This window comes from Hyaena hyaena, unplaced genomic scaffold (assembly GCF_003009895.1).
Source record: "Hyaena hyaena isolate Hyena2069 unplaced genomic scaffold, ASM300989v1 scaffold_572, whole genome shotgun sequence".
NCBI lineage: Eukaryota > Metazoa > Chordata > Mammalia > Carnivora > Hyaenidae > Hyaena > Hyaena hyaena.
Window position 1 is genome coordinate 385,470 of NW_024081210.1, and position 26,372 is coordinate 411,841.

A 26,372-nucleotide genomic window follows, 5' to 3' on the forward strand; every position below is an offset into this window, starting at 1 on the left:
CTTTTGATGGCTGAGTAATACTCCAGTGTGTGTGTGTGTGTATACATGCACCACATTTTTTTAATCCATTCATCCATCAGTGGACATTTGGGCTCTTTCCATACTTTGGTTATTGTTGATACTGCTGCTATAAACAGTATTTTTTTTTTTTTTTTTTTTTTTACCATTCTCACTGTTTCTATCACTGACCTTCAGTTATAGCTTAGTAGCTAAGATATTGGATGACCTATAAGAGCTCAAACTTTAAAGGATGGGTGAAATGGAATTCCTTGGCCTTAAATGCAGATTGTTTCCCACAACCTAAATTGTAGCTCTTTTCTATCAGAAAATGTATAGGTCTTCTGGAACACCTGGATGGTTCCATTGGTTGAGCATCCGACTCTTAATTTTGGCTCAGGTCACGATCCTAGGTTCATGGGATTGAGCCCAGTGTCGGGCTCCATACTGAGTATGGAGCCTGCTGAAGAGCCTCTCTCTTTCCCTCTGCCCTTCTACCCTGCTTGCGCGTGCACTGGCTTGCTCTCTAAAATTAAAAAAAGCAAAAACCAAAACAGGGGCGCACTAGGGTGGCTCAGTTGGTTGAGCATCCGACTGTGGCTCAGGTCATGATCTCATGGTTCATGGGTTTGAGCCCCATGTCAGGCTTTGTGCTGACAGCTCAGAGCCTGGAGCCTACTTTGGATTCCCTGTCTTCTTGTCTCTCTGCCCCTCCCCCACTCACACCCTGACTCTTTTTCAAAAGTAAACATTAAAAAAACATTTAAAAGAATACTTAACCCGGCAGGGGAGATATCATGATCACGAAGGTGGTTTTCCCAGGGCGAGGCTTATCCATTGCACTCAGGATGTGCTGACTCCTGCGATTTCCCCAATGTGGGAAACTTGACTGCATAATTTGTGGTAGTGAGGGACTGTGTTTGCATTTTCCCCTGTAAAAATAAAAAATAAAAAAATGTATAGGTCTTCTATTGTTAAATTGGCATCTAGATTAAGTGCAGTCTTAGGACATGTGTTTGCTTTTTAGGTTTTGCTAAATGTATTTATTTGCTGCACACTTGAGAAACTTCATTTTCATCTAAGTTTTATTGTTTACTTATTTAAAGTTTATTTAGAGTGTGCACACATGCATAAACAGAGAAAGGGCAGAGAGAGAGGAAGAGAAAGAATCCCAAGTAGACTCCATGCTCAGCATGGAGCCTGACATCATGCTTAAATTCATGACTGTGAGCATGTCCTGAGCTGAAATCAAGAGTCAGACACTCAACCAACTGAGCCACCCCAGCACCCCTTACCTTTGTAGTTTAATACCTGCTACTTTTAGTTTATATACTTCACTGCCTATGTCTTTTTTTCCCTTGAGGATTGGAATTTGTACAATGCAATGCAATCATGCATCAGGATTTGTTGAACATCTATAAATATGGCTATTTAAGTTAGTTAAAATTCAGTTTCTTAGTCATACTAGCACATTTCAGGGGCTCAATAGCTATGTGTGTCTAGTGCCTGTGGTATTAAACAACAAAGATGAATAATAATTCCATCATTGTAGAAAGGTCTGTTGAATAATGTTGCTGTACAGTCTCAGGTGGTGTTCTAGGCTCAGGGAATATAGAGATGAACATGACTGACAAGGTTGCTTGCCCTCACAGTACTTACCTTCTGGTGGGATTGATGGATGGTAAACAAATCTATAATGTCAATACTAAGAAGAAAGATGAAAGTAAAGCAGGGTAAAGAGAGAACATGTGCTGGAACAGAGTGAGTGGGAGCTTTATTTCTATTACTACTACTATTATTATTGTAATTATAAACGTTACTTATTTATTTTGAGAGGGAGAGAAAGAATCCTAAGCAGGCTATTCACTGTCAACATAGAGCCCGATGCAGGGCTCGAACTCATGAACTGTGAGATTGTGACCTGAGCTGAAATCAAGAGTTGGAAGCTTAAGCAAGTGAGCCACCCAAGCACCCCAGGGGAGAGCTGTTTTAAATAGATGATCAGGAAATGCTTTCATGACTTTTAAATGTCACTGAATAAATTAAGGGAGCAAGTCTTAATAAAGACCTGTGGGAAGAACCTTCTAGCCATAGAGAAGCCCCTGAAGTGAGAACAAATTTGACACATTTGAGGAATGGTAGGAAAGCCTGTGCAAGTGAGGTACTAGGAGAATGGTAGAAGATGAGGGGAGAAAAGTGACAGTGTCCAGATAATGTGGCACCCTATTGTCCATGGTAAGAAGTTTGGATTTTAACCTGAGTATGGTGGAAAGACATTGGAGAGTTTTCAACAGGGGAAGTGGCATGATCTGAGTTATGTTTATTTAACTTTAATGTGATTAATTGGCACATAGAACACTAGTAAACTCCCCTGTGATCAGCACCCAGCTCTAGCAAAACTTGAACACCATCCATGCTATGAATGATCAGTCTTGCCTTACACACTTATTCCCGTTCTTCCTTCCCATGTTATTTGGAAGCATGATTTATGTTTTAAAAGATCACCCTGGCTGCTATGCAGAGAATTGACTTTTGAGGAGGGCAAGAGGAAAAGTAGGGAGACCAGTTGGGAGGCTGTTGCAGTAATCTAGGTAAGAATGGTGGATTAGAATAGAATGATGGCTGGTGTTGACGTGTGAAGAGGAGCAGCTGGATTCTGATAAGGCTGGCAGGACTGCTGATGTGTATAGTGAAGGAAAGAGGAGCAAGGATGATGCCTGTGTTATGGTCCAAATGACAATGTGACTCCTGGTGGGGAGATCGGTTTATTCATGTTAAATTTAATATGCCTGTTAGAAGTTCAAGAAGACATGTTGAGTATACAATTATAAATTAGCACAAAGAGAAGAATCCAGTAAAGGCACTAAGGAGCTGTAGGGTGACTGGCTATTTTAAACACCTTAAGTCCCACATGCCAAGAAACCTTTCAGTCACTGGCAAAATGGAATGGTTGGTTCTCTGGATAGGAGAAAATAAGAGTGCTGTAATCTGGAAAAAGTGTTTCAGGCAGGAGAGAAAGATTGACAAATACTGCAAGAATTTTAGAGAATTGCATTGCTCTTTGACAAAAATCTTTAATAGGAAATAATAGAATTGCTGGGAAATAGAGTTGTGTAATGGAACACTAGTGAGAAGACCTTCTGGTATATTTTACAAATATTGCACTAGTGGTTCAAATTCAGAATTTTGTTCTTAATTACTTTCTCCCTTTTTCTTTTAAATAATAGATAAAATGCAAGTAATGATAATTAAGCATTAAAAAGAACTATGGGTGAGAATTGAATGCCTAATACTTTATTTTGATTATTAAAATTTATATCTTTTATCACAAGCAAACTGTATTATAATGGTTATATATGGTTGAATATTAATAAGTGATCACATTTCTGCTTAAAGTTTTATTGGTTGTTTTAAATGATTGTTTCTTGTAGATTTTCTAATCTTTACTTATTTTAATAGGAGTCATGGCTTCGAAAGAATTATCTTATTGATTTCAAACACCATTTTATGAGTCATTTTCCATATGCCTTAAAAGAAATAACCAAGCACAAAAGGAAAGAGACAAATAAAAGGTATTGTGATTCTTTCCACTGTATAGACTTGAAAAGCTTTTTAACCTGAAATTACCAGAAGATAATTAGCCTTAAACTGTAACTTTGTAAACCGTGAAGGGTTTATATCTAAATTTTGTGAGATAAAAGTAGAAGTAGTGTGGCTGATCTTGAACAAATAAGTCACTTTAAGTCTTGAGACTTCCGTTTCTTTTAATTTTTAAAAATCTAAAGTGAATATTTTTCACAGAGTGAGTATCAAGTTATATGAATAAGAATTTAATAAAATTTGTTGAGGGGTGATTTATTTGGGAGAGAGGTACTAAATGGTCTCTAAACTAGAAAATATCTTAAGGGTCAGCTAGTTCTGTCATTTATATATGAGGAAACTGGTAATGAAATTAATATCAGTCTCAGGAAGAAGAATAATTGGAGAAAAATAGCTTTCTAAAACAGAAAGGTTTATGGATTAGAAGATGGAGTTTAAAATTGTAAGCCTGAAAACTGTTTAAAATGTTCATCTCAAGTGAGAGCAAGTAAATGTAAAAACAAGTTATCTAATAAAATTTGAGAAGCAGGTACAAGCTAGAACGCCAGAAGTGGCAATTCCCCAAATGAGTAAATTCCTGAAGGGGTCTTAGTGTGTCAGATGATTGTTAAATTTATCAAAGCGAAGAAACTACCTGGAGAATCAGTGAGACTCTTTGAGCAGGGTTTAGAGGATATGCTTAAAAGGGACAAGGCTGTGGGAGGCAGATAAGCTTTTGATTTCTTGATTAAATATTTTGGTTGCTTACTATAAACAAGGTACCATAATAGAGATCATCAGTTGTCTCGTTGTTCTAAGCAATTCATAAAGTTGTTTAAATCAGTCAAATCAAAACATAAAATTGGTAAAAGAGTATGTCAGGGAAGAGTCAAGAGACAAACCACAGTAGAGATTTTAACAGCATTTTAAAAAAAAGTTTATTTTGAGAGAGAGTTTGTGCGCATGTATGCACAAACGGGGGAGGGGCAGAGAGAGGGGGACAGAGGATCCAAAGCAGGCTGTGTGCTGACAGCAGTGAGACTGCTATGAGGCTCTAACTCAGGAACCGTGAGATCATGACCTAAGCCAAAGTCAGACGTTCAACTGACTGAGCCACCCAGGTGCCCCAAAGAACTGAAAAGGCAAAAGGAAACATAATATGGAGATAGCAACTCAGGAAAGTAGCTACTATCTCTAGAAGTGGGAGGAAAAAGAGAAGAGAGCAAGAAGGTCGGAGGAAATGCTTTGTGGCACCAGAACTATGACCCCTGGGAAAGTGGTTTGCTTTCATTGTGCAAGAATGTTTTTGCCGCCTGAAGAGGGTCCTCGAGCTGGGGCCCAAAACTTTCCTAAGGAAAAGAAGGCTGGTGCTTCTTCGGGTAGCGATGATGCTGGTTTTGTGTCACAAAAACTGCAAACTGGATTCAGCTGTGGCTACTAGAATAAACTGCTGCTGGCGTAAGGAAGAGTTGTTGAGTTGAATTGGCAGCAAAAGGGAACAAAAACAGGACTAGGAAGCAAACAGAACACTCTCCCATCATCCTCCTAAAGCTTTCTGGTCTCTTGCTAGTATCCCTTTATTGACAGAGCTTATAACAAGAAGCCAGCTGCAAAGGAAAAATGTGGCCTAGAGTCCCAGCTCTAGGATGACAAAACAGAGTGTAGATGCGTGGGTTTGAAGCTTAGAAACAATAATGCAGTAACCGGAAGGAGGAAAACGTAATCGTATGTAACAGAAGGCAGTTTATGTAAGGGGAATTATATAATTAACAAGTGCTATAGGAATTTATAGGAAGAGAAAGATCCTTTCTTTGATGATGAACAGATAAAGCTATATTGAAAAGTAGTATTTGAACATTGATAAGACTTCAGCAGGCAGAAATGAAGCAAGGGATGAGAAATTATACTAATTAGAGGAGGTAGCATGTAAGAAAACTATAGGATTAGGTAGTGGAGAGCATGGGACAGATCTGGATCAAATCTGGTTTCTGCCATTCACTAGCCTTGATGCTGAGAGATGTTCCTTGTCTGTGGAGATCAGTGCCAAAAGGTCAAGGCTGAAAGATAAATGAAGACTTTTGGTTAGATCAAAACTATGTTTTTGAAAGATTAATGAATTTCTGGAGTTGGAGGGGACAGACAGTCAAATAGGTAGCTACTTTCTTGATAAGGTATTAGGTTCCCCACTTCCCACCCCTCAAGAAACTATTTCTTAATAGAGCAAAACTTAAATCTGGTCCACAGATAAGCTTCAGAAAGTCCTAGAACTCTTGAACAGTTTTATGTGTATGTATTTTTTCTGATAAGAGCTTCCATACATAATTTTCATCAAAATGAGATTAAGTAGTGGTTAGGAAGTTTGGAATTTAGTAGACTATTAAATGTAAGTAAATTATCCAGGAGTGTGTGGGTGTGCTGTCATCATTCAGAACATGTGTTGAACGCTTAACATGGGTAAGACACTGTACTATGTGCCGAGCATTTTGGGGTAGAGGTGATGCTTTGGAGTACAATCTAATGGGGGAGATGTTTATTTCTGATTGTTTAATCTGTGACCAACTGTGATAAAGGTAAAAAGAAATTTTTTTTTTTTACATTTATTTATTTTTGAGAGAGAGAGAGAAACAGAGCAAAAGTGGGGGAGGCCAGAGAGAGAATGAGACACAATCTGAAGAAGGCTCCAGGCTCTGAGCTGTCAGCACAGACCCTGATGCAGGACTGAACTCACAATCTGTGAGATCATGACTGGAGCGAAGTCGGATGCTTAACCGACTCAGCTACTCAGATGCCTTTGTGATAAAGTTAATGAAGGAAGAGTTTAGGGTAATATGAGAGTATATAATGAGCTTGTCCTGAACTTTTAAGAGGGAGTAGAGTTATAGGGAAGGCTTCCCTGATGAAATGATTTGTACCAAGATATAAAAGGTAAAAAAGAGTTAATTTTATGAAGAAGTTGAGATGATGAAATTGTGGAATATTTTTTTAAGATTTTATTTGCTTAAAAAATTTTTTTTGATAGCTATTTTTGAGAGACAGAGCATGAGCAGGGAGGAGCAGAGGGGGGGGGGAGATACAGAATCCGAGGCAGACCCCAGGCTCTGAGCTGTCAGTACAGAGCCCAGTACAGGGTTTGAACTCATGAACTGCCAGATCATGAGTTGAGCTGAAGTCAGAGCTTAACTGACTGAGCCACCCAGGTGCCCCCCAAATTGTGGAAATTTTAAAATTAAATTTTATTTCATCACAATAAGTGTACTCTTTAATCCCCATCCCTTATTTAACTGATTCCATTACCCAGCTCCCCACTGGTAACCATCAGTTCTCTGTCATTAAGAGTCTGTTTCTAGGTTTGTTTCTCTCCCTCTCTTTTTCATTTTTACTTTTTTGCTGCTGTTGTTTTTGTTGTTGCTCCTTTGTTTTTTGTATTTGCTCATAAGTTTTTCCACATGTGAGTGAGATCATATGGTATTTGTCTTTCTCTCACTTATTTTACTTAGCATTATCCTCTTCAGTTCTGTCCATGTTGTTGCAAATGACAAGATTTCATTCTTTTTTATGGCTAAATAATATTCCGTGTGTGTGTGTGTGTGTGTCTATGTATATGTACAATACCTTCTTTATCCTTTCATCTTTAAATGGACACTTGGACTGCTTCCATAGTTTGGCTATTATAAATAATGCTGCAGTAAACATATGGGTGCATGTATCCCTTTGAATTAGTGGTTTTGTATTTTTGAGGTAAATACCCAGGAGTATGATTCCTGGATCATAGGGTAGTTCTATTTTTAATTTTTTTTTTTAAGTAGGCTTCATACCCAGTGTGGAGCCCAGTGTGGGACTTGAACTCACAACCCCAAGATCAAGACCTGAGCTGAGATCAAGAGTCTGACACTGACTGAGCCACCCAGGCACCCTTATTTTTAGTTTTTTAAGGAACCTCCATACTGTTTTCCCCATTGGTTGTACCAATTTGCATTCCCACCAGTGGTGCATGAGTGTTCCTTTTTCTTCACATCCTTGTCAGCACTTGTGTCTTCTGTTTTTGATTTTAGCCATTCTGATAGTTGTGAAGCGATACCACATTGTAGTTTTGATTTGCATTTCCTTGTTCATGAGTGATGAGCATCTTTTCATGTGTCTGTTGGCCATTGGCTCTCTGTATGTCTTCTTTGGAGAGATGTCAGTTCATACCTTCTCATTTTAAATTGGATTATTTGTTTTTAAGGTATTGAGTTGTATCAGTCTTTTATATATTTTAGCTACTAACCCTTTATTGAATGTCATTTGCAAATGTCTTCTCCCATTATGTAGATTGCTATTTAGTTTTGTTGATTGTTACCATTCTGTGCAGAAGTTTTTTATTTTGATGTAGTCCCAGTAGTTTACTTTTGCTTTTATTTCACTTGTCTCAGGAGAACTATCTAGAAAAATGTTGCTAAGGCCAGTGTCAGATTATTGCCTGTGCTCTTGTCAAGGATTTTTATGGTATCAGGTCTCACATAGGTCTTGAATACATTTTGAATTTGTTTTTGTATGTGGTATGAGGAAGTTCTCAAGTTTCATTCTTTTTGCATGTAGCTATCCAGTTTTCTCAATACCATTTGTTGAGGAGATGTTTTTTTCCATTGTATATTCATTTCTCTTCTGTCCAAGATTAATTGACCATATAATTGTGAGTTTATTTCTGGACTTTCTATCCTACCCGTCGGAACTGCATGTCTGTGCCAGTACCATATGTTTTAGTTACCACTGCTTTGTAATAAAACTGGAAATCTGGAATTGTTGTGATATTCCAGTTTTGTTTTTCTTGATCGATTTGGCTATTCAAGGGGTTTTGTAGCTCTGTACACATTTTAGGATTGTTCTGTGAAAAATGCTTTTGGCATTTTGATAGGGGTTGCATTAAATGTATAGGTTGCTTTGGGTAATACAGACATTTTAACAATATTTGTTCTTCCAACCCGTGAGCATGGAATGTTTTTCCATTTCTTTGTGTCATCATTTTCTTTCATCAGGTTTAAAAAAAATTTTCAGAGTGTAGGTCTTTCACCTCTGGTTAAGTTTATTACTAGATCTTTTACTGTTTTTGGTGCAGTTGTAAATGGGATTGTCTTAGTTTCACTTTTTGCTTGTTCCATTATTAGTGTATAAGAATGCAACAGATTTTTGTACGTTGATTTTGTGTCCTGTGACTTTACTGAATTTATCAGTTCTAGTATTTTGGTGGAGAATTTTGTGTTTTCTGTGTGTACTATCATGTCATTTGTAAATAGAATTTTACTTCTTCCTTACCAATTTGGATGTCTTTTTAAAAATTTCTTTATGTTGTCTAATTGCTATGTCTAGTACTTCCAGTGCTATGTTGAATAAAAGTGGTGACAGTGGACATTCTTGTCTTGTTCCTGACCTCAAGGGAAAAGCTCTCAGGTTTTCTACCATTGAGTAAAATGTTGGCTCTGGGTTTTATTATTTTGAGCTATGTTCCTTCTAGACCTGCTCTGCAAAGGGTTTTTATCATGAATGGATGTAGTACTTTGTCAGATGCTTTTTCTGCATCTGTTGAAATGATCATATATATGGTTTGTATTCCTTCTCTTACTGATGTAATGTGTGACGTTCATTGTTTTGCAAATTTTTTTTGATGTTTATTTTTGAGAGAGACAGAGCATGAGTTGGGAAGGGGCAGAGAGAGAGAGGGAGACACAGAACCCAAAGCAGGCTCAAACCCATGAATCATGAGTTCATGACCTGAGCTGAAGTTTGGCACTTAAACTGACTGAGCCACCCAGGTGCCCTGATTGTTTTGCAAATGTTAAACTGCCTTTGCATCCTGGAAGTAAATCTCACTTGATCATAGTATATGCTTTTTAAATATTTTTTTATTTGATTTGCTAATATTTTGTTGAGGATATTTGCATCTGTAAGAGATACTGGCATATATATATATACGTATATATATTATATACGTATATATACATATATTATATATGTATATATATGTATATAATGTGTATATACGTATATATATTATATATATGTATATAATATATATATATTATATTTTTTGGCTTTATCTGGTTTTGAGATCAGGGTAATATTGGCCTTATTGAATGAATTGGAAATTTACCTTTTGTATTTTTTGGAATAGTTTTGAGAAAGAGTATTAACTCTTCTTTAAATGTTTGCTAGAATCTGCCTTTGAAGCCATCTGGTCCTAGACTTTTGTTTGTTGGGAGTTTTTGGATTACTGATTGAATTCCATTGCTGGTAATTGGTTTGATCAGATTTTCTTTCTTCCTGCTTTAGTTTTGGTAGGTTATATTTCTAGGAATTTATCCATTTCTTCTAAGTTGTCCAGTTTGTTGGCATATATGTTTTCATAATAATTCTGTTACAGCTGTTTGTATTTCCAGGGTGTTGGTTGTTATTTCTCCTTTTTTAAAATAATTGTATTTGGGTCTTCTCTCTCTCTCTCTTTTGATGAGTCTTGCTAGAGGTTTATCAGTTTTTGTTGATTTTTTTCGAAGAGCCAGTTCCTGGTTTCATACATGTGTTCTTTATTTTCTAAATTTCTATATCATTTATTTTCTGCTCTAATCTTTATTTCTTCATATTTTTTTTCCTTTTGATGGCTTTGGGTTATGTTCTTCTTGTGGCTTCTTTAGGTGTAAGGTTAGTTTGCTTATTTGAGGTTTTTCTTCTTGAGGTAGACCTGTGTTGCTATAACTTTTTTTTTTTTTTTAATTTTTTAAAACCTAAAAAAATTTTTTTTTAATGTTTCTTTTTTGAGAGAGAGACACAGGAGCATGAGCAGGGGAAGGGACAGAGAGAGAGGGCAGCACAGAATCTGAAGCAGGCTCCAGGCTCCAGGCTGTCAGCACAGAACCCTGCGTGGGGGTTGAACCCACGAACCATGAGATCTTGACCTGAGCTGAAGTGGGATGCTTAACCGACTGAGCCATCCAGGCGCCCCTATATAAACTTCTTTCTTAAAACCAGTTTTTGCTACATTCCAAAGATTTTGGATTGTTTTTTCATTTTCATGTAATTTTTGATGTCCTCTGATTTCTTGGTTGACCGGTTCATTGTTTAACAGCATGTTATTATAATTTTAAAAATAAATTTGTTCCTTTTTTTTTTTAAGTGTTTATTCTTGAGAGAGAGATTGAGCATGAGTGGGTAAGGGGCAGAATGAGAGGAAGACACGGAATCCAAAGCAGGCTCTAGTCTCTCAGCTGTCAGCACAGAGCCCAATGTGGGGCTTGAACCCACGAACTGTGAGATCATGACCTGAACTGAAGTGGGACACTTACTTAACTGACTGAGCCACCCAGGCGCCCCTAACAGCATGATATTGACCTCCATGTAATTGTGCTCTTTTCAGATTTTTTTCTTGTGGTTCAGTAATAGTTTCATAGCATTGTGGTCAGAAAAGATGTACATAGAACTTTGATTTTTTTTTTTTAATTTGTTGAGACTTGTTTTGTGGCCTAATATGTGGTCTGTTCTGGAAAATGTTCTGTGTGGACTTAGAAAAAAATGTGTATTCTGCTGTTTTAAGATAGAATGTTCAGAATATGTTAAATCCATCTGGTGTAGGGTTTCATTCAAAGCCACTACTTCCTTATTGATTTTCTGTTTGGATGACCTGTCCATTGATGTAAGTGGGCTTTTTTTTTTTTTTAATTTATTTTTGAGAGACAGAGACAGCACACTAGTGGGGGAGGGGCAGAGAGAGGGGGAGACACAGAATCTGAAGCAGGCTCCAAGCTCTGAGCCGTTAGCAGAGCCTGACACGGGGCTCGAACCCATGAACCATGAGATGATGACCTGAGCTGAAGTCGGACACTTAACCGACTGAGCCACCCAGGTGCCCCATAAGTGCTTTTAAAGTCCCTTATTATTATTGTATTACTATCAGTTATTTCTTTTATGCTTGTTATTAATTGTTTTACGTATTTGGGTGCTCCCATGTTGGGTGTGTAGATACTTATAATTTTTATATCCTCTTGTTGGATTGCTCCCTTTATTATTACATTTTTTTGTCTCTTGTTATAGTCTTTGTTTTAAAGTCTGTTTTGTTCAGTATAAGTATTGCTACCTTGGTTTTCTTTTGACATCCATTTGCATGATAAATATTTCTTCATCCCTTTACTTTCAATCTATACATGTTTTTAGATCTGAAATGAGTCTTTTGTAGGCAGCAAATAGATGGGTCTTGTATTTTTAATCCACTCTGTCACCGTGTCTTTTGATTGGAGCATTTAGTCCATTTGCATTCAAAGTAATATTGAATAGATGTGTACTTTTTGCCATTTTGTTACTTGCTTTATGGTTGTTCCTGTAGATGTTCTCTGATCCTTTCTCTTCTCTTGCTCTCTTTCATGATTTGTTGCTTTCTTTAGTGATGTACTTGGATTCTTTTCTCTTTATTCTTTGCGTATCTATTGCTGATGTTTGATATTTGGTTATCATTCTTGCACATCTTCATATAGATAACAGTCTATATTAAGTTGATTATTGCTTAAGTTTATACCTGTTATTTACTCCTCTTCTTCCCATGTTGTAGGTATATGATTTCATATTTTATATCGTTCTATTTTATGAATCCCTCAACTGAATATTTACAAATATATTCTTTTTGCTTATGTGTTTTCTACTCTTTGTACTCTCACTTATGGTCTTCCTTCCCATTCAGGGCCCCCTTTAGTATTTTTTGTAGGGCTGGTTTAGTGGTCGAAAGCTCCTTTAGTTTTTCTCTCTAAGAAACTCTGTTTCTCCTATTCTGGATAGAGTATTCTTGGCCACAGATTTTTCCTTTTCAGCACATTGAATATATCCTGCTGTACTCCTTTCTGTAAAGTTTCTCCTGAAAAATCCACTGATAGCCCTGTAGGGTTTCACTTGTATGTAACTATCTTCCTTTCTCATTCTCCTTTTAAAATTTTGTCTTTATCACTACTTTCTGCCATTTTAATTACTATGTGTGTTGGTGTGGACGGCCCTGGTTTGAATTTTTTGGAGGAGGAAGAGGAGGGGGTTCTCTGTGCTTCCTGGATCTGGATCTCTGTTCTTTCCCCCAGTTAGGGAAGTTTTCAGCTATTATTTCTTCAAATTTTTTGCCCGCTTGTCTCCTCTTTTGAGCTCCCTATAATGCAGGTGTTATGCTGGATGGAGTCACTGAGTTCCCTAAGACTGTTCTCAATTTGCAGAAGTTTCTTTCCTCTTATTTGCTCAGCTTGTTTACCTTCCATTAATCTGTCTTCCAGGTCGTCCATTCATTCCTTTGCTTCATCTAGCTGATATTTATTCCATCCAGTGTGTTTTAAATTTCATTTTCTGTGTTTTAAAAAAAATTTTTTTATAGTTTATTTTTGAGACAGCACGAGTGGGGGAGGGGCAGAGAGAGGGGGAGACACAGGATCTGAAATTGGCTCCAGGCTTTGAGCTAGCTGTCAGCACAGAGCCTGATGTGGGGCTCGAACCCACGAACCGTGAGATCTGACCTGGACCGATGTCGGATGCTTAACCGACTGAGCCACCCAGGCACCGCCGTTTTCTCTCTTCTTGATCTCTGATTAATTCTTTTTAGTCTTTGTGTTGACAGTCTCACTGATGTCTTCCATCCAAGACATGGATGTCTTGTCAGTCAACAACATCTTTTCTCCAGTCCAACATCTTTTTTTTTTTTTCAAGTAAGCTTCACTGTCCATTGCCAAGTCCAGTATGGGGCTTGAACTCACGACCCTGAGATCAAGACCTGAGCAGAGATCTAGAGTCAGATGCTTAACCAGCTGACCCACTCAGGTGCCCCTCTCCTGTATCTTAAATTCTCTGTCAGGCATATTATATTTGTTTCACTTTGGTCTCTTGCTGTGGTTTGATCCTGGCCTTTCATTTGGGAGATGTTTGTCTCCTCATTTTGTCTGACTTCCTAAGTCTGTTTCTGTGTGTTAGGAAAGTCAGCTGTTTTCTTTTGCTCTTAACATAACAGTCTCATAAAGAAGAGGTCCTGTAGTGCCCTGCAGTGCAGTGTCCCCTGTTTGCCAAGGCATGGTGCTTTAAGAGAATGTCTCCTATGTGTTTTGTGTGGGCTCTCCTTTTGAGTCTTGGCCTCTTTTTCCTTCAGTGTAGTTTACGGAGGCTTTCTTTGCCTATTGTGTACAGTGTTTGGTCCTTGGCAGGGGTGGGACACTATTTATTTGTTTAAATGTTTATTTGTTTTAGAGAGAGAGAGAGTAGGGGAGGGGCAGAGAGAGACAGGAAGACAGAATCCAAAAGCAGGCTCCAGGCTCTGAGCTCTTAGCACAGAGCCCAACATGGGACCCTAACCCATGAACTGTGAGATAATGACAAGAGCCAAAGTTGGATGTTCAACCAGCTGAGCCAGCTAGGTGCCCCTGGGTGGGACACATTTTAATAAGGGGTGTAGTGGTCTGCTTGTGAAAGGAGACCTGCCCCTACTGCTGCCACAACTGAAGTCCTGCAAAACATGAGTGTCAGGAGATGTGCCATTGTGTCAGGCAGGAGGTGTGGCATTGGCAGAGTTAGTGTTGGGCTTCTTGGGGAAGGGCCTGTGACGCTAGGACTCAGGCCTACATGTGACTGGGAAGAACAAGTCTGCTGAATTGCCGTGGGTTGGTGGGGGCGTGTTGGATATGGTGGAGGGTGTGGGATGTTTTGGCAGGGGTGGGGTGTAAGGAGGCTTGGCAAATTAGGTTAGGAGTGGTAGCACTGGGGTGTTTCCCACTGTAGCACTGGTGGCTGTTTATAGTGAAGGGAGAAGGGGGAAATGACCCCTGCCAGGTCCTTAGTTCCTGGAGGGCTCTCCCTGTAGTCTCTGCCTGTGGGCCTCGCTTTGAGATGAGCAAATTGGCTTTGAGATGAACGGATCACAAATCACTCTCCCTCTTGCAGTTGCTGGATTCTATGCTGTATTTGCAGAGGCTGTTTGTCCTGCTTTCTTTTATCCCAGGAACTCTGCTTCCTAATGTCTTCTGGGCTTTCTCAGAGCCAAGTTAGCTGATTTTTTAAAAATTTCAGGCTTTAAGTCACGCTTGTTTTTGAGAATCAGAAAATTCAGCCCCTCTCATTTTCAAAGGCACATATTTCAGAGATTCATCCTCCCTGTTCAAGGGCTCCCCTATGTGAAAGTCTGTTTTCTGCCCTTCTCTATGCCACCATCTCCCTCTCCATTGGGTCAAACAGCTATGGTCCATTTTGCTTTCAGACTGTGTCCTTCCTATCTTCTTTAATATGTTCCCTTCCCTCCCTTTAGTTGTGGAATTTGTTCTGCCAATCTTTGGGTGGTTTCCTAGGTAATTTACACTGATGTGGGTGTTATTTAGTTGTATCTGTGGGAGGAGGCAAGCTTGGGGTCCTCCTACTCTGCCATTTTCCCAGCCAACTTTGCAGTTGTGGAATTTTTAGCAAAAATAGATTGGCAGTATAACCAGCTTATTCTTCATAAGATTCCCCAGGGATTCATTTTTAGGGATTCTGGGCTGCTCTTTTACTTTCGTAAGGAGCTGCATTGAATACTTAGCAGAAAACCTGTGGAGGGTAGCAAAAATTAAAGGTAGGGAAGACAGCATTGGCTTTGGCCACTGGTATTCATTATTTTTCATATAGCTCCGGTTAATTTTTTACCCGATGTCTAAATTTTTTTATCTTTGGTTCACATACAAAAGATAGTATTGATTTTTATTGTGATAAAATATACATAAAATGAAATTTGACCTTTTAAAAAAATATTTGTTTATTTTGAGAGAGACCACGCATGTGCAGGTCAGAGAGGGACAGGGAGAGAACGGGGCAGAGAATCCCAAGCAGGCTCTGTGCTGTGAGCACAGAGGCCCCTATGGGGCTTGATTTCATTAATTTTGAGATCATGACCTGAGCCAAAGTTGGACACTTAACCGGACTGAACCTCCTAGGTGCCCCTTTACGTTTTTAACTTAATCACTTTTATGTGTAGGGTTCAGTAATATTAAGTATATTTACAATGTTATGCAGCCATCACCATCACCATTTCGAGAAGTTTTCCCAGATTCAAAGTCTGTACCTGTTAAAAAAAAAAACAAAAACAAAAACAAAAAACTCACCGTTGTCCCCTACCACCAGCTCTTGGGAACCACTGCTCCACTTTTTGTCTCTAATTTGACTCTTCTAGCTATTTCATATAAGTAGAATCATAAAGTATTTTTCCTTTTGTGTCTGGTGTAATTTCACTTAGGATAATGTCTTCAGAGTTCATCTATATTGTAGCATGTACCAGTATTTCATACCTTGTTTAAGTAGATTTTATTTTTTGGAACAGTTTTAGTTTCATAGTAAAATTGAGCAGAAAGTACATACAGAACTGTCATGTACTCCTGCTTCCAGAACTGCATAGCCTTTCTTCCATCCTGAACCAGAGTTTTACGTTTGTTAGACTCTATGAACATACATCGACACACCTCAGATCCGTAGTTCACCTTAGGATTCCCTGCTGAGACTACAAATTCTGAGTTTGACAACTGTATAATGACGTGTCTCTGCCACATTAGTATCATATAGGATAGTTTCACTGCCCTAAAAATCCTGTTCTCTGCCTATTCATCCCTCCCCCATGTTTTTTTTTTAAGAGTTGATAGCTCTTTTTATGTTTATGTATGTATTTTTGAGAGAGAGAGAGAGCCAACGCTAGCTAGCGTGTGCAGGTGGGGGAGGGGTAGAGAGAGAGTGAGACACAGAATCTGAAGCATGCTCCAGGCTCCAAGCTGTCAGTGCAGGCGCAGCTCAAATCCAAGAGCCTAACCTAGTTGGGAGATCATGACCTGAGCTGTAGTCAGATGCTCAGTGAGCCACCCAAGCACCCTGATAGCTCTTTTTAGTGCTAATTAATGTTCTATTGTATGGGTAGGTCACAGTTTATGTATGCACTCCCCTACTTCCTGAAGGATCTTTTGGTTGCTTCCACGTTTTCCTTTTTAAGGCTAAATAATACTCCACTGTATGTATATACCATATTTTGTTTATCCATTCATCTGTTAATGGACATTTGTATGATTTCCACCTTTTGGTTACTGGGAATAATGCTGTTGTAAACATTGGTCTTCAAATATCCATTTGAGTTCCTGCTTTCAATTCTTTCATGTATATCAATGGATATAATTTTATCATTAAAAATACTGACGTTTTAAACATGCAATGTAGTCATCTTTAGGAAAATTTTTTTTTGCTCAGTGTATGAACCTATTTGGTGATTGTTTTAACAAGGTAGTTCTAATATGTACTGGGAACAGATACTATAATTGAACTAACATAAGTTCATTCCTTGGTGACTTATCGATATGCAGTGGTTACACAAAGGAAACTATTTGCTGTAAATAAGGAGATCGTGGGGAATAGCTTCCACATCCATGACTCCCTGAATATGGGTGAGTGAGTTCTTTTTATTTGGGGTTTAGGAAGACTATTCAGAAAAGGGAGCTTTGTCATTGCATGTACAGGCAGGCATAAATTTGTGCAAACATTTAGAAAACATGCCTGTACATGTATGCTGTGCCCCTCCTAGGATGGAGGTCTTAACATTACAATGAAGCAGTGGTAACCGTCTGACAAGGGGAAAAGGCTTGAGGCAAGCTCTGAAGATCTAAACTGGATGGGTTCTTGAGTTCCTTATCTCCAGTGAGAATTTGGAACCTTGCTTACTTTTGAAACAGCACTGGGAGTTTTATCACTGACTTATTGTCTCTGATATGGTTAGTTTATTTATTGGCGTGTTAGAGACTGTCAGATTTTGCATTCCTTTTGTTCCCTTAAAATCCTTAACTGCTGAAGTTTTTGCATTTCTTTGTACTTCCAGGAAGTTCTGTAAAAAGTGTGCTTAGGCTTAGTAGAACCAGCAGGGCACGGAAACTATCTAGGGGCCTAAAATGACTTCTCTTATGTCCTGAAAACTTTTCTTCTATTTGGGTCCCCAAATCTTTCTGTTCACAATGCAGCTAAGTCTTGTCTTTGGTCTACCAGTCAGCTTGTGAGAGCAGAAGTTCACTGCTGCCTGGAGTCGTCTACTAGTTGGGAAGATTTTCTAGTATGTTGGGAAAATTAGTTTATTTTTTGAGAGGGAGAGCTTTGATTTGGCAAGTTGTGATTAAGTGGCAGTTTGGTTGTTCAGAATTTATTGCAAAGGGTATTAGAAAAGATTGGTTTTCTGCTTATGGTAATGACATGTATTTTCTATGTTTATGGTCTTCATTTTTTTATATATCTGTTTCCATCTATCTGGGATAATTTAGGATCTGCTGGAGGTTATTTTTGTTTGTTTTCTCTAAAAATAATATATTTTTCATTTCTAAAGAGTGTTCTAGCAGATTTCTTCTTTGAGCACACTGACAATAAATAACACTTTACTGTCTGCAGATTTTCATTTCTGTTAAGAAATCAGCTATGAGTCTAACTGTTGATAATTTTAAAGCTTTCTATTCACACTCGCCTAGATTTTTCTTTTTGTTTTCTGCAGTTTCACAATGATGTATTCAGGTGGATTTAAAAAATTTTTTTTTTATATTCTCCTTGGGATTCAGTGAACTTCAATCTGAAGTCTTGAATCTCGAATGAAATATCTTTAACAGATCTGATAAATTCTCTTTAAAAAAATTGCTGCAGTCCCGTTTTTCTCCTTTCCTGTAACGACTGATTAAATATGTTAACATGTTAGGTCTACTTACTGACAAAGTTTTTTTAATAAATTTTTTTAATAGGTGTACTTTTCTCTTTCTCCTTTTTAAATTTTAGTTTTTTTTATTGGGGTGGGGGGGGCATAGAAAGAGGAAGAGAGAATCCCAAGCAGTCTCCACACTGTCAGCACAGAGCCTGACACGGGTTTTGAACTCCTGAACCATGAGTTCATGACCTGAGCCAAAATCAAGAGTTGGATGCTTAACCTACTGAGCCACCCAGGAGCCCTTATTTTAAAAAGTGAGGTATATTAAAGAAACCTAGTAAATATTAGTTCAGACTGTATATGAATGATTAAATTTTAGAAAAAGTTATTAGCAAATAGATTTCTTTGTGGAACCTTGAAGACAGAATATGACCCAGAGAAAGAGAGCAGCAGGAATTAAGTACTTAAAGAAGCAGAATTCAAAAGGAAGTTGACTTGCGGCTACATCTGTAGAAGAAATCTGAGCATCCTATAATGAAAATTGAGTAGCAGTGTCTGTTAAGCCCAAAAGAAAATATCACCTGAAAGAGTATAAAGTTTATTTGGTAAAAAGGAAATTTGGATGTATCGTATATAGAAAGTTTCCCCAACTAGTTTGTTTTAAAGTTCATTTTTATTTATTTTGAGAGAGAGAGAGCAAGTGGGATAGGGAAAGAGAGAGAGGGAGACAGAATCCCAACCAGGCTCTGTGTTGTCAGTGCAGAACCCAGCCTGATGCAGGGCTTGAACTCATGAACTGCAAGATCAAGACTGAAGTCAGATGCTTAACTGAGTCACCCAGGCACCCCTTCTAACTAGTTTAAATAAGGACTCCATTGAATATCCAGAATCTGAAATTCTTTTTTTGTTTTTCTTGTTTTTCAGAATCTGAAATTCTTAAGGGCAGGCATTACTTTGGGAGAACCTTAAGATAACAGATTAGGTTGGGAGTGGGAAAGAAGCTTACTGGGATATCCTGTAAACAGTAGAACATTGTTGCTGTTGTTATACAGCTTGTTATAATTAGCGGGCTTACTCTTATGTCATTTGCCTAAGACAGCAGTTCTCAAAGTGTAGTCTGTAATCTCTGGGGTCTACAAGGCCAGAACTATTTTCACAACTATATGATTAAGATGTTATTTGTCTTTTTGATTGTTCTGACATTTGCACTGATAATACAAAAGCAGTGGTGGGTCGGACTTCCAGTATCTTAGCATGAATTAGGGCAATGGCACCAACTGTACTAGTAAACCATTGAATAAAAATATTCTTCACCACCATGCACTCACTTAAAAATGTCCTTAATGAAGCAGTAAAAACTGCTAATTTTATTAAGTCCCGACCCTTGAGAACACATTTTTTTCATATTTAGTGTGGTAGAATGGGGGAAGCGTGTGTAAAGTAATTTGGATGCATACCACAGGATGATGATTGTCTCAGGGAAATACACTTTTGTGATGATTCTCAGGAGTATTTTCCTGTGATGGACATAATTTTCACTTGAAAGAATGACTACCAGGAGAACTATGGTTACTCAGACTTTGATATTTGGCAGTTATTTTCTCAAAATGAATAAAGAGCCTGTCAATTCCAAGAAAACAACTGGCAATATTTGTGCCAGTGACAAAATTTGAGCTTGTTTCTAACCAAAATTAGTATTTTGGAGAACCACCCTCATGCTTGATTAATAATTTTAGTGCCTTTAGCCTCTGTGACTCTTTGTAATCTGGTTCCATTTTACCTTTCCAGCTCATTTGCCATTCCTAGCCCTACATTTGATGTATCAGATTTCTTTTATTTCCCCTCCCATGTATTTGTGGTTCTTTATTACTGTGTCTTTGCTCAAGCTTGATCTAGGGTTAACCTTTTCCTTTAAAAAAGTATGAGAGATTTTTTACTTTAATTAACTTTCATTTTTCTAAACATGGAACTAAATAGGCTCTGCTGTTGAATATATTGTATTCTGAAATAGATATTTATATTATAAGCTGCAATTCTTTTTATTAAAGTATTTGATTTGAGGTTTTTTTGAAATATCTTTCCAAGTTTGAAAGAAATGTGTTTTATTTGGCTACAAAAAATGATTTTCACACGTATCATATAAGTTGATTCAGAACAGTGCTTATCTGGACCAGTCTCCTTATGTCACACATATGGAAATTTTGGCCAGGAGAAATTAATGATTATGTTGATGAGGTAGAAGTAGAATCAAATTCTGTGGCCTACATCCAAATCTAAGTATCTGTTTTTAAAAAATCTTCAAGCATGTTGGGGTTCTCAAGTCTTATCTCCAAATTGCATTTAGGATTACCAAGCTTTGTTACAAAGACCTTTCCCAACTTGGGTAATTAACTGAGCAAGATACACTGTAATGCATGTCTTATTAACAACTTTAATTCCATAAGGAATGGTTTATTAACAAAACAGTGGACTAAACCTTGTCTCCATACCAGTCTTGGCAGTTTCCTTTAGAAGGAAATATTTTTTGACCCCTTGATAGATTATTTTTAAGTATTCTAAGTGAAGCATAGTAGATAGACATAAGACGTTATAGATGTGTTTGTCTTTGTTTGTTTTTAGCATCAAGCATTGCACGATTCTCTCCAATAATGTAGATCATCTCTTATTGAATTTAACACTGTCTGATATCATGGTCTCCTTGGCAAATGCCTCGACTTTACAGAAGGATTCCAATTGGATAGAAATGATAAGGAAATTTGTGACAAAGACCCTTGAAGATGGCTTTAGGCTAAATAGTAAGCAGCTGAACAGATTGCTTGGAGTATCATGGAGATTAATGCAGATACAACCTAGTAGAGGTAGGTGTTATTCCTTTGTCCTAATTTAAGAGAGGAACTCTTATGCATGCTCTTAGGGTCTAGCTTTGAATTGATGACTTTGAAACATTTCGTGTAGTCCAGTTAATTACATTCCAAGGCCTAAAAGTAGCTAGTATAAAAAGGACTATCTTCTTGAACACCGAAATCCTTAACACTCAGGGCATCTTTTTCTCAAGTGAGTAGGTTTGCTCTGAAGCAATATGATAAAATTTCTAGTAGATTACAGACTGGAGTTAAAGGAGGTAGGTATTACTTTGGAAATGCCATTGAGCCTAATGATTAAAAAATATACTTTTCTGGTCTAGTTTGATTAGAAATTGAGCACTTTTTCTTTTTATCCATATAGAATGAATCCTGCCTGTCTCTACCTTCTAGCCTGAAGTTATATCACATTAAGTCCATTTTTAGTATGATTTACAAATTCTTTTCAATTAAAAACAAAGCTTTCCTGTTTGGTTCCCATCTTAGTCATCTTTCTAATACCTTGGTTTTTGTCATCATTACAAATAGGTTTGTTGTCCCTTACAAAAATTACATTGTATTCTCTGGTTGCACTCTGACTTTTATATTAAGTCATTACTGTAGGACCTCAGTGATAGTTATTAGTTTGTGACTAAGATCTGCTTTGTAATAGGATCAAAGTAAAGTGCTTCTGTGTTTTTCAAGGAATTTGGGAGTCCGTGAAAAAACATTTTTGATTAATATACAGTTGTTTTTGTTTTTAGAGGCTACAGAGTCTCTCATCAAGGCAGTTTATACATTGTATCAGCAGCGAGGCCTTCTCCTTCCAGTTCGGACTTTGTTACTAAAGTTTTTCAGTAAAATCTATCAAAAAGAAGAACTGAGATCTTACAGAGTCCGGTAAAGTTTCATTTATTTTATCTTTTTTTGTGGAGTTATTTTGTAGTCTGTGGCAATAAAGTAATAAAAATCTTTGGAGATGTTCATTCTTTTTATCTTGTTTGGTTGCATATAAGTAAGAAAAGATACAAAATTGTATATAGAAGCACGCATAGTAGTGCCAGTAATCTTTGTGTGACCACCAAGCAGATAAAAGCCTCTTTGAACTTATATTTCCACTTGTCCACTTAAAATTTACAATCAGTTGGGGTAACCTGTGGCAGCTTTTTTTTTTTTTTTTTCCCTTTCCGTAAAATCTGTGAAGGTTGAACCACTAGCCCTTAGTGGCATATTGGGGCATATGGTGTAAGAATGAGGACAATAGAAGATGAGAAGGTTTCGGGCTTTGTTTGATGCTATCGGGTGAGATGGACAGCACACAGAGTAGACTAAGGAATTAATTTTTTTTTTTTTTTTTTTTTTAATGTTTTATTTATTTCTAGGAGAGAGAGAGAGACAGCGTGAGCAGAGGAGGGTCAGAGAGAGAGGGAGACACAGACTGAAACAGGCTCCAGGCTCTGAGCTGGCAGTCAGCACAGAGCCCGACGCGGGGCTCGAACCCATGAACCGGGGGATCATGACCTAAGGGAAAGTCGGACGCTTAACCGACTAAGCCACCCAGGCGCCCCAGGAATTAATTTTTTGATATGGTGAATTAGAGGTATATTTTGGATAGTCAGGAAGATATGTTTAGGTGGAAGATAAGGATCGGGGATACCTGAGCACACATAGGTAGTTGTTGAAACATTTAATATGAGTCTTTAGTACAAGCTGGGTGCTTTTCATAATTTATGTAAATCTCACATTTCTACTTTGAGGTGTAGGTATTGTTACTTTCATTTTATAGGAGGAAATTGAAGCTTAGGTTAAATAAATTGATGAGTGTCCTATAATTAATGTGAAATAGAGCTGAGACTTAAGTTTAGGTCTGTATGACAGCAAAGGTCACTAAGGTCTTGGGGTACAGCAGAAGTGATTTCTGTTTCCTGAGTAAAGAGACATTGGAGCTTTAGCAACTATAAGTACAGTTGACCCTTGAACCATGCAGGGATTAGGCACACTGACACCCCCCCCCCCCCACTTTGGAGTCAGAAAACTGTGTGTAACTTTTGACTCCTTCAGAACTTAACTACTACTAATAGCCTAGTGTTGACTTGAAGCCTTACCGACAGTAGTTGATAAACACATATTTTATATGTTGTGCATATTATATATTGTATTCTTACAATAATACCTAACTTCTTAATGTTTTCAGTATTTCTAGGCTATGCAGTTTGTGAGGTTTTCACAAAAAATTTTCCATTTATTGAAAAAAAAAATGCATGTAAGTGGACCCACACAGTTCAAAACCATGTTGTTCAAAGGTCAGCTGTATACTGAACTAAAATAACACAGGTTTGAAACCATTTAGTGTGGGAGCACCCTACATTGAATGCATTAATTAGTATAAGAGCTAATACTGTAAGGATAAATAGTACAAAAAGAGCAATAGTAGTGTCTGTATTTTATGATAAAAATGCAATTTAGATAGTGCCCCAAATTGCATGATCTTTTTAAGTGAGTGGGTAAAACCCTGGAAAATGCTGTAGCTGAATAAATGATGCTGCTCATCTTGTAGACTGTAAAATGTTTAAATGAGTACATGTAGTGTTCTTGGTAGATAATATGTCACTCTGTGGTATATTCAAGTTAAACATTTTGTTTGTTTAAACTTATTTCGCTTGTCTTTGGAAATTATACTTTATTTTGTTCTTCCTTGGTGTTTCTTAGATATCGTAGTAAGGTGTTATCCCGTTGGCTGGCTGGTTTACCATTGCAACTTGCTCATCTTGGCTCCCGAAATCCTGAGCTCTCAACACAGCTTATTGATATCATCCATACTGCAGCAGCACGAGCAAATAAAGAATTACTAAAAAGTTTACAAGCTTCTGCTCTCCGAATTTATGGTAAGAGTTTAACTGTGTAGGTAACCATTAATCTACCCTGCATTAGGAAAGAAGTTTCTTTTTAAAAATTTTTTTTTGATGTTTGTTTATTTTTGAAGGAGAGAGAGTATGAGCAGGGGTGGGGTAGAGAGAGAGGGAGACACAGACTCTGAAGCAGGCTCTAGGCTCTGAGTTTTCAGTGCATAGCCTGATGCGGAGCTCAAACACACTAGCTGGGAGATCATGACCTGAGCCGAAGTTGGACGCTTAACCCACTGAGGCACCCGGGCGCCCCTAGAAAAGAAGTTTCTAAGTGGAGCTCTTTAGGTTTGCCTTTCCTTTAAATTATTATAAATTAGTTATATCATGGTTAACTTGCCAAAACAAAATATCAAACAGTAAATTCATTTTCAATAGTAAGTATTTTTTATTAGGATACTTTAAGAAAGTTAATGGTTGTATATGCTTCTTGGATTCTTAAATTGTCTTTTCAGCCGCATGCTGTTTATAAATTCAAAACTGATCAGGTATTTTTTAAAAGTTCTTTGAAGCTTTGGCAGCAAATTATTTAATCATAATGAATATTTTGTATGACTTCTATATATTTATACTTTTTTTCATTCTTGGAACTATTTTACACTTTAAGCAAAAATACCAATAAAAGCATACTGGGATGTATTACATAAATGCAATATATATTTATTGAGATGTAATTCACAAACCATAAAATTTGCCCTTTTATAATGTACATTTCAGTATCTTTAACATCTTCCCAAAGTTGTGCAGTCACCACTGATTACAGAGTATTTTTAGCACCCCGAAAAAGAAACTAAACCCATTAGTAGCCCTTCCCCAGCTCCTGGCAACCACTAATCTACTTTTCTATCTCTGTGGATTTGCCTGTTCTGGATATTTGTTATAAATGGAATTATATAATATAGTCTTTTGAATCTGGCTACTTGTACTTAATGTACTGTTGGCAGGATACATGCATATTGTAGTGTACATATATATTTACTTTTTTTTTAAATTGCTGAGTACTGGTATTCCATTGTATGAATTTATCACTTACATTTACCGATTCATCAAGTAATGGACATTTGGTTTGCTTCCACCCTTTTTGGGTTATATTTTTAAGTCTGTTTTTATTATTCAGTGTTGCTTATATATAGATGTCTTCTGCTTTAAATTAGGTTGATATTATAATCGTCATTGTTTAGCAGAAATGCTTGTTTTTGACTGTTTTACTTTGGTTCAATCCCTTTACCCCCATCAGAGTTGTTATTTCAGACATTGTCACTTGGATGTTGTATAATTATTACAGTGTTAAATAAATATATCTTTAAATAATTGTTTATTTTACTTTAGAAAATAGTTTAAGTCATACATATACTTTATGATAAAACTTTTATGTAGATGCTATATTGGAATTCAGTTTAGTACAGTAAAAAGTAAGCACTCAGTCTTCTTTACTAATTTAATCTCTGTATATCTTTTATAGTTGATTTTAATATGTGTTCTCTACCCCACTAGATCCACAAGAAGGCACTGTGGTGGTTCTTCCAGCAGAGTCTCAGCAGCTTTTGGTCCAGCTTGTATATTTTCTACCCAGTCTGCCTGCTGATTTACTTTCTCGGTTAAGTCGTTGCTGTATTATGGGAAGACTCAGTTCAAGTTTGGCTGCCATGCTTATCGGGATACTGCACATGAGGTAGCATCCTCAAGTGAGCTGTATTTTAAGTATATAGTCTTTTTTCTCATGCCTTTTACTGGCAGTGTGTAAATTACAGAAGGCTTGCACTGCTACTAAATTTATTTGCCTCATTTACTCTTAATGCAACATTTAAAACTGTTCATTGTATTATTGCTAGATAGAGTAAGTTCACTGGAGTAAGACGGTTTCAAGGTTTTTAGTGATTTGTATAGATAGAAGTTATCTATAATTTGTATAGATACGTATAAATTCTCAAAAGCTCGTAGTAAAGTGAGAGCACTGTGCTTAAAACCTTTGGTATTAATGGAATTGTGATACAGACCTCCTTTTCAGGGACTTCCAAATTTAATATAGCTGGCGAAATAAATATGTTTGTGGACTCAGATAAGGAATCAGTTGAAATCTCTGTGTATGTGTGTGTGTGTGTGTGTGTGTGTGTGTGTGTTTAAATGTACATAACATAAACATAAAGCTTACTTTATTACTAGACTTTATTTAGCTTGTTTGACAGGCTCCTCTTACCAGTATAAGACATATCTTGGAGTGTGATTCATAATTGATAACCTTTCCTTTTAGAAGAGAGCTATCTGCAATGTATTTATATGTGAAAATTCACTATTTTATTTCTTCTGTGTGCATGTGCATTAGAGACTTGGTCCTATCTTTATTGTAAGTATCTATTAGTTTCAGTGTTTTCTAAGGGGAAAAAATATCCTTGTCTAGTAAGC

At 37.3% G+C, this 26,372-nt stretch overlaps 1 protein-coding gene and 1 non-coding gene across 4 annotated transcripts in view; both read left to right on the top strand.

Annotated features, from left to right (window-relative positions):
* Positions 1 to 26,372, top strand: part of TEX10 (testis expressed 10) — a 60,883-nt gene that overhangs the window by 10,272 nt on the left and 24,239 nt on the right. For all 3 annotated transcript variants that reach the window (XM_039256570.1, XM_039256572.1, XM_039256573.1), the window contains 5 exons: positions 3,457 to 3,569; positions 20,846 to 21,084; positions 21,831 to 21,966; positions 23,776 to 23,951; positions 25,464 to 25,641. In XM_039256570.1, the coding sequence (XP_039112501.1) occupies positions 3,457 to 3,569; positions 20,846 to 21,084; positions 21,831 to 21,966; positions 23,776 to 23,951; positions 25,464 to 25,641 (842 nt within the window). The remainder of the gene's footprint in view (positions 1 to 3,456; positions 3,570 to 20,845; positions 21,085 to 21,830; positions 21,967 to 23,775; positions 23,952 to 25,463; positions 25,642 to 26,372) is intronic.
* Positions 769 to 932, top strand: LOC120248287. The gene has a single exon (XR_005532547.1). It is a non-coding gene; the product is annotated as a U1 spliceosomal RNA (small nuclear RNA).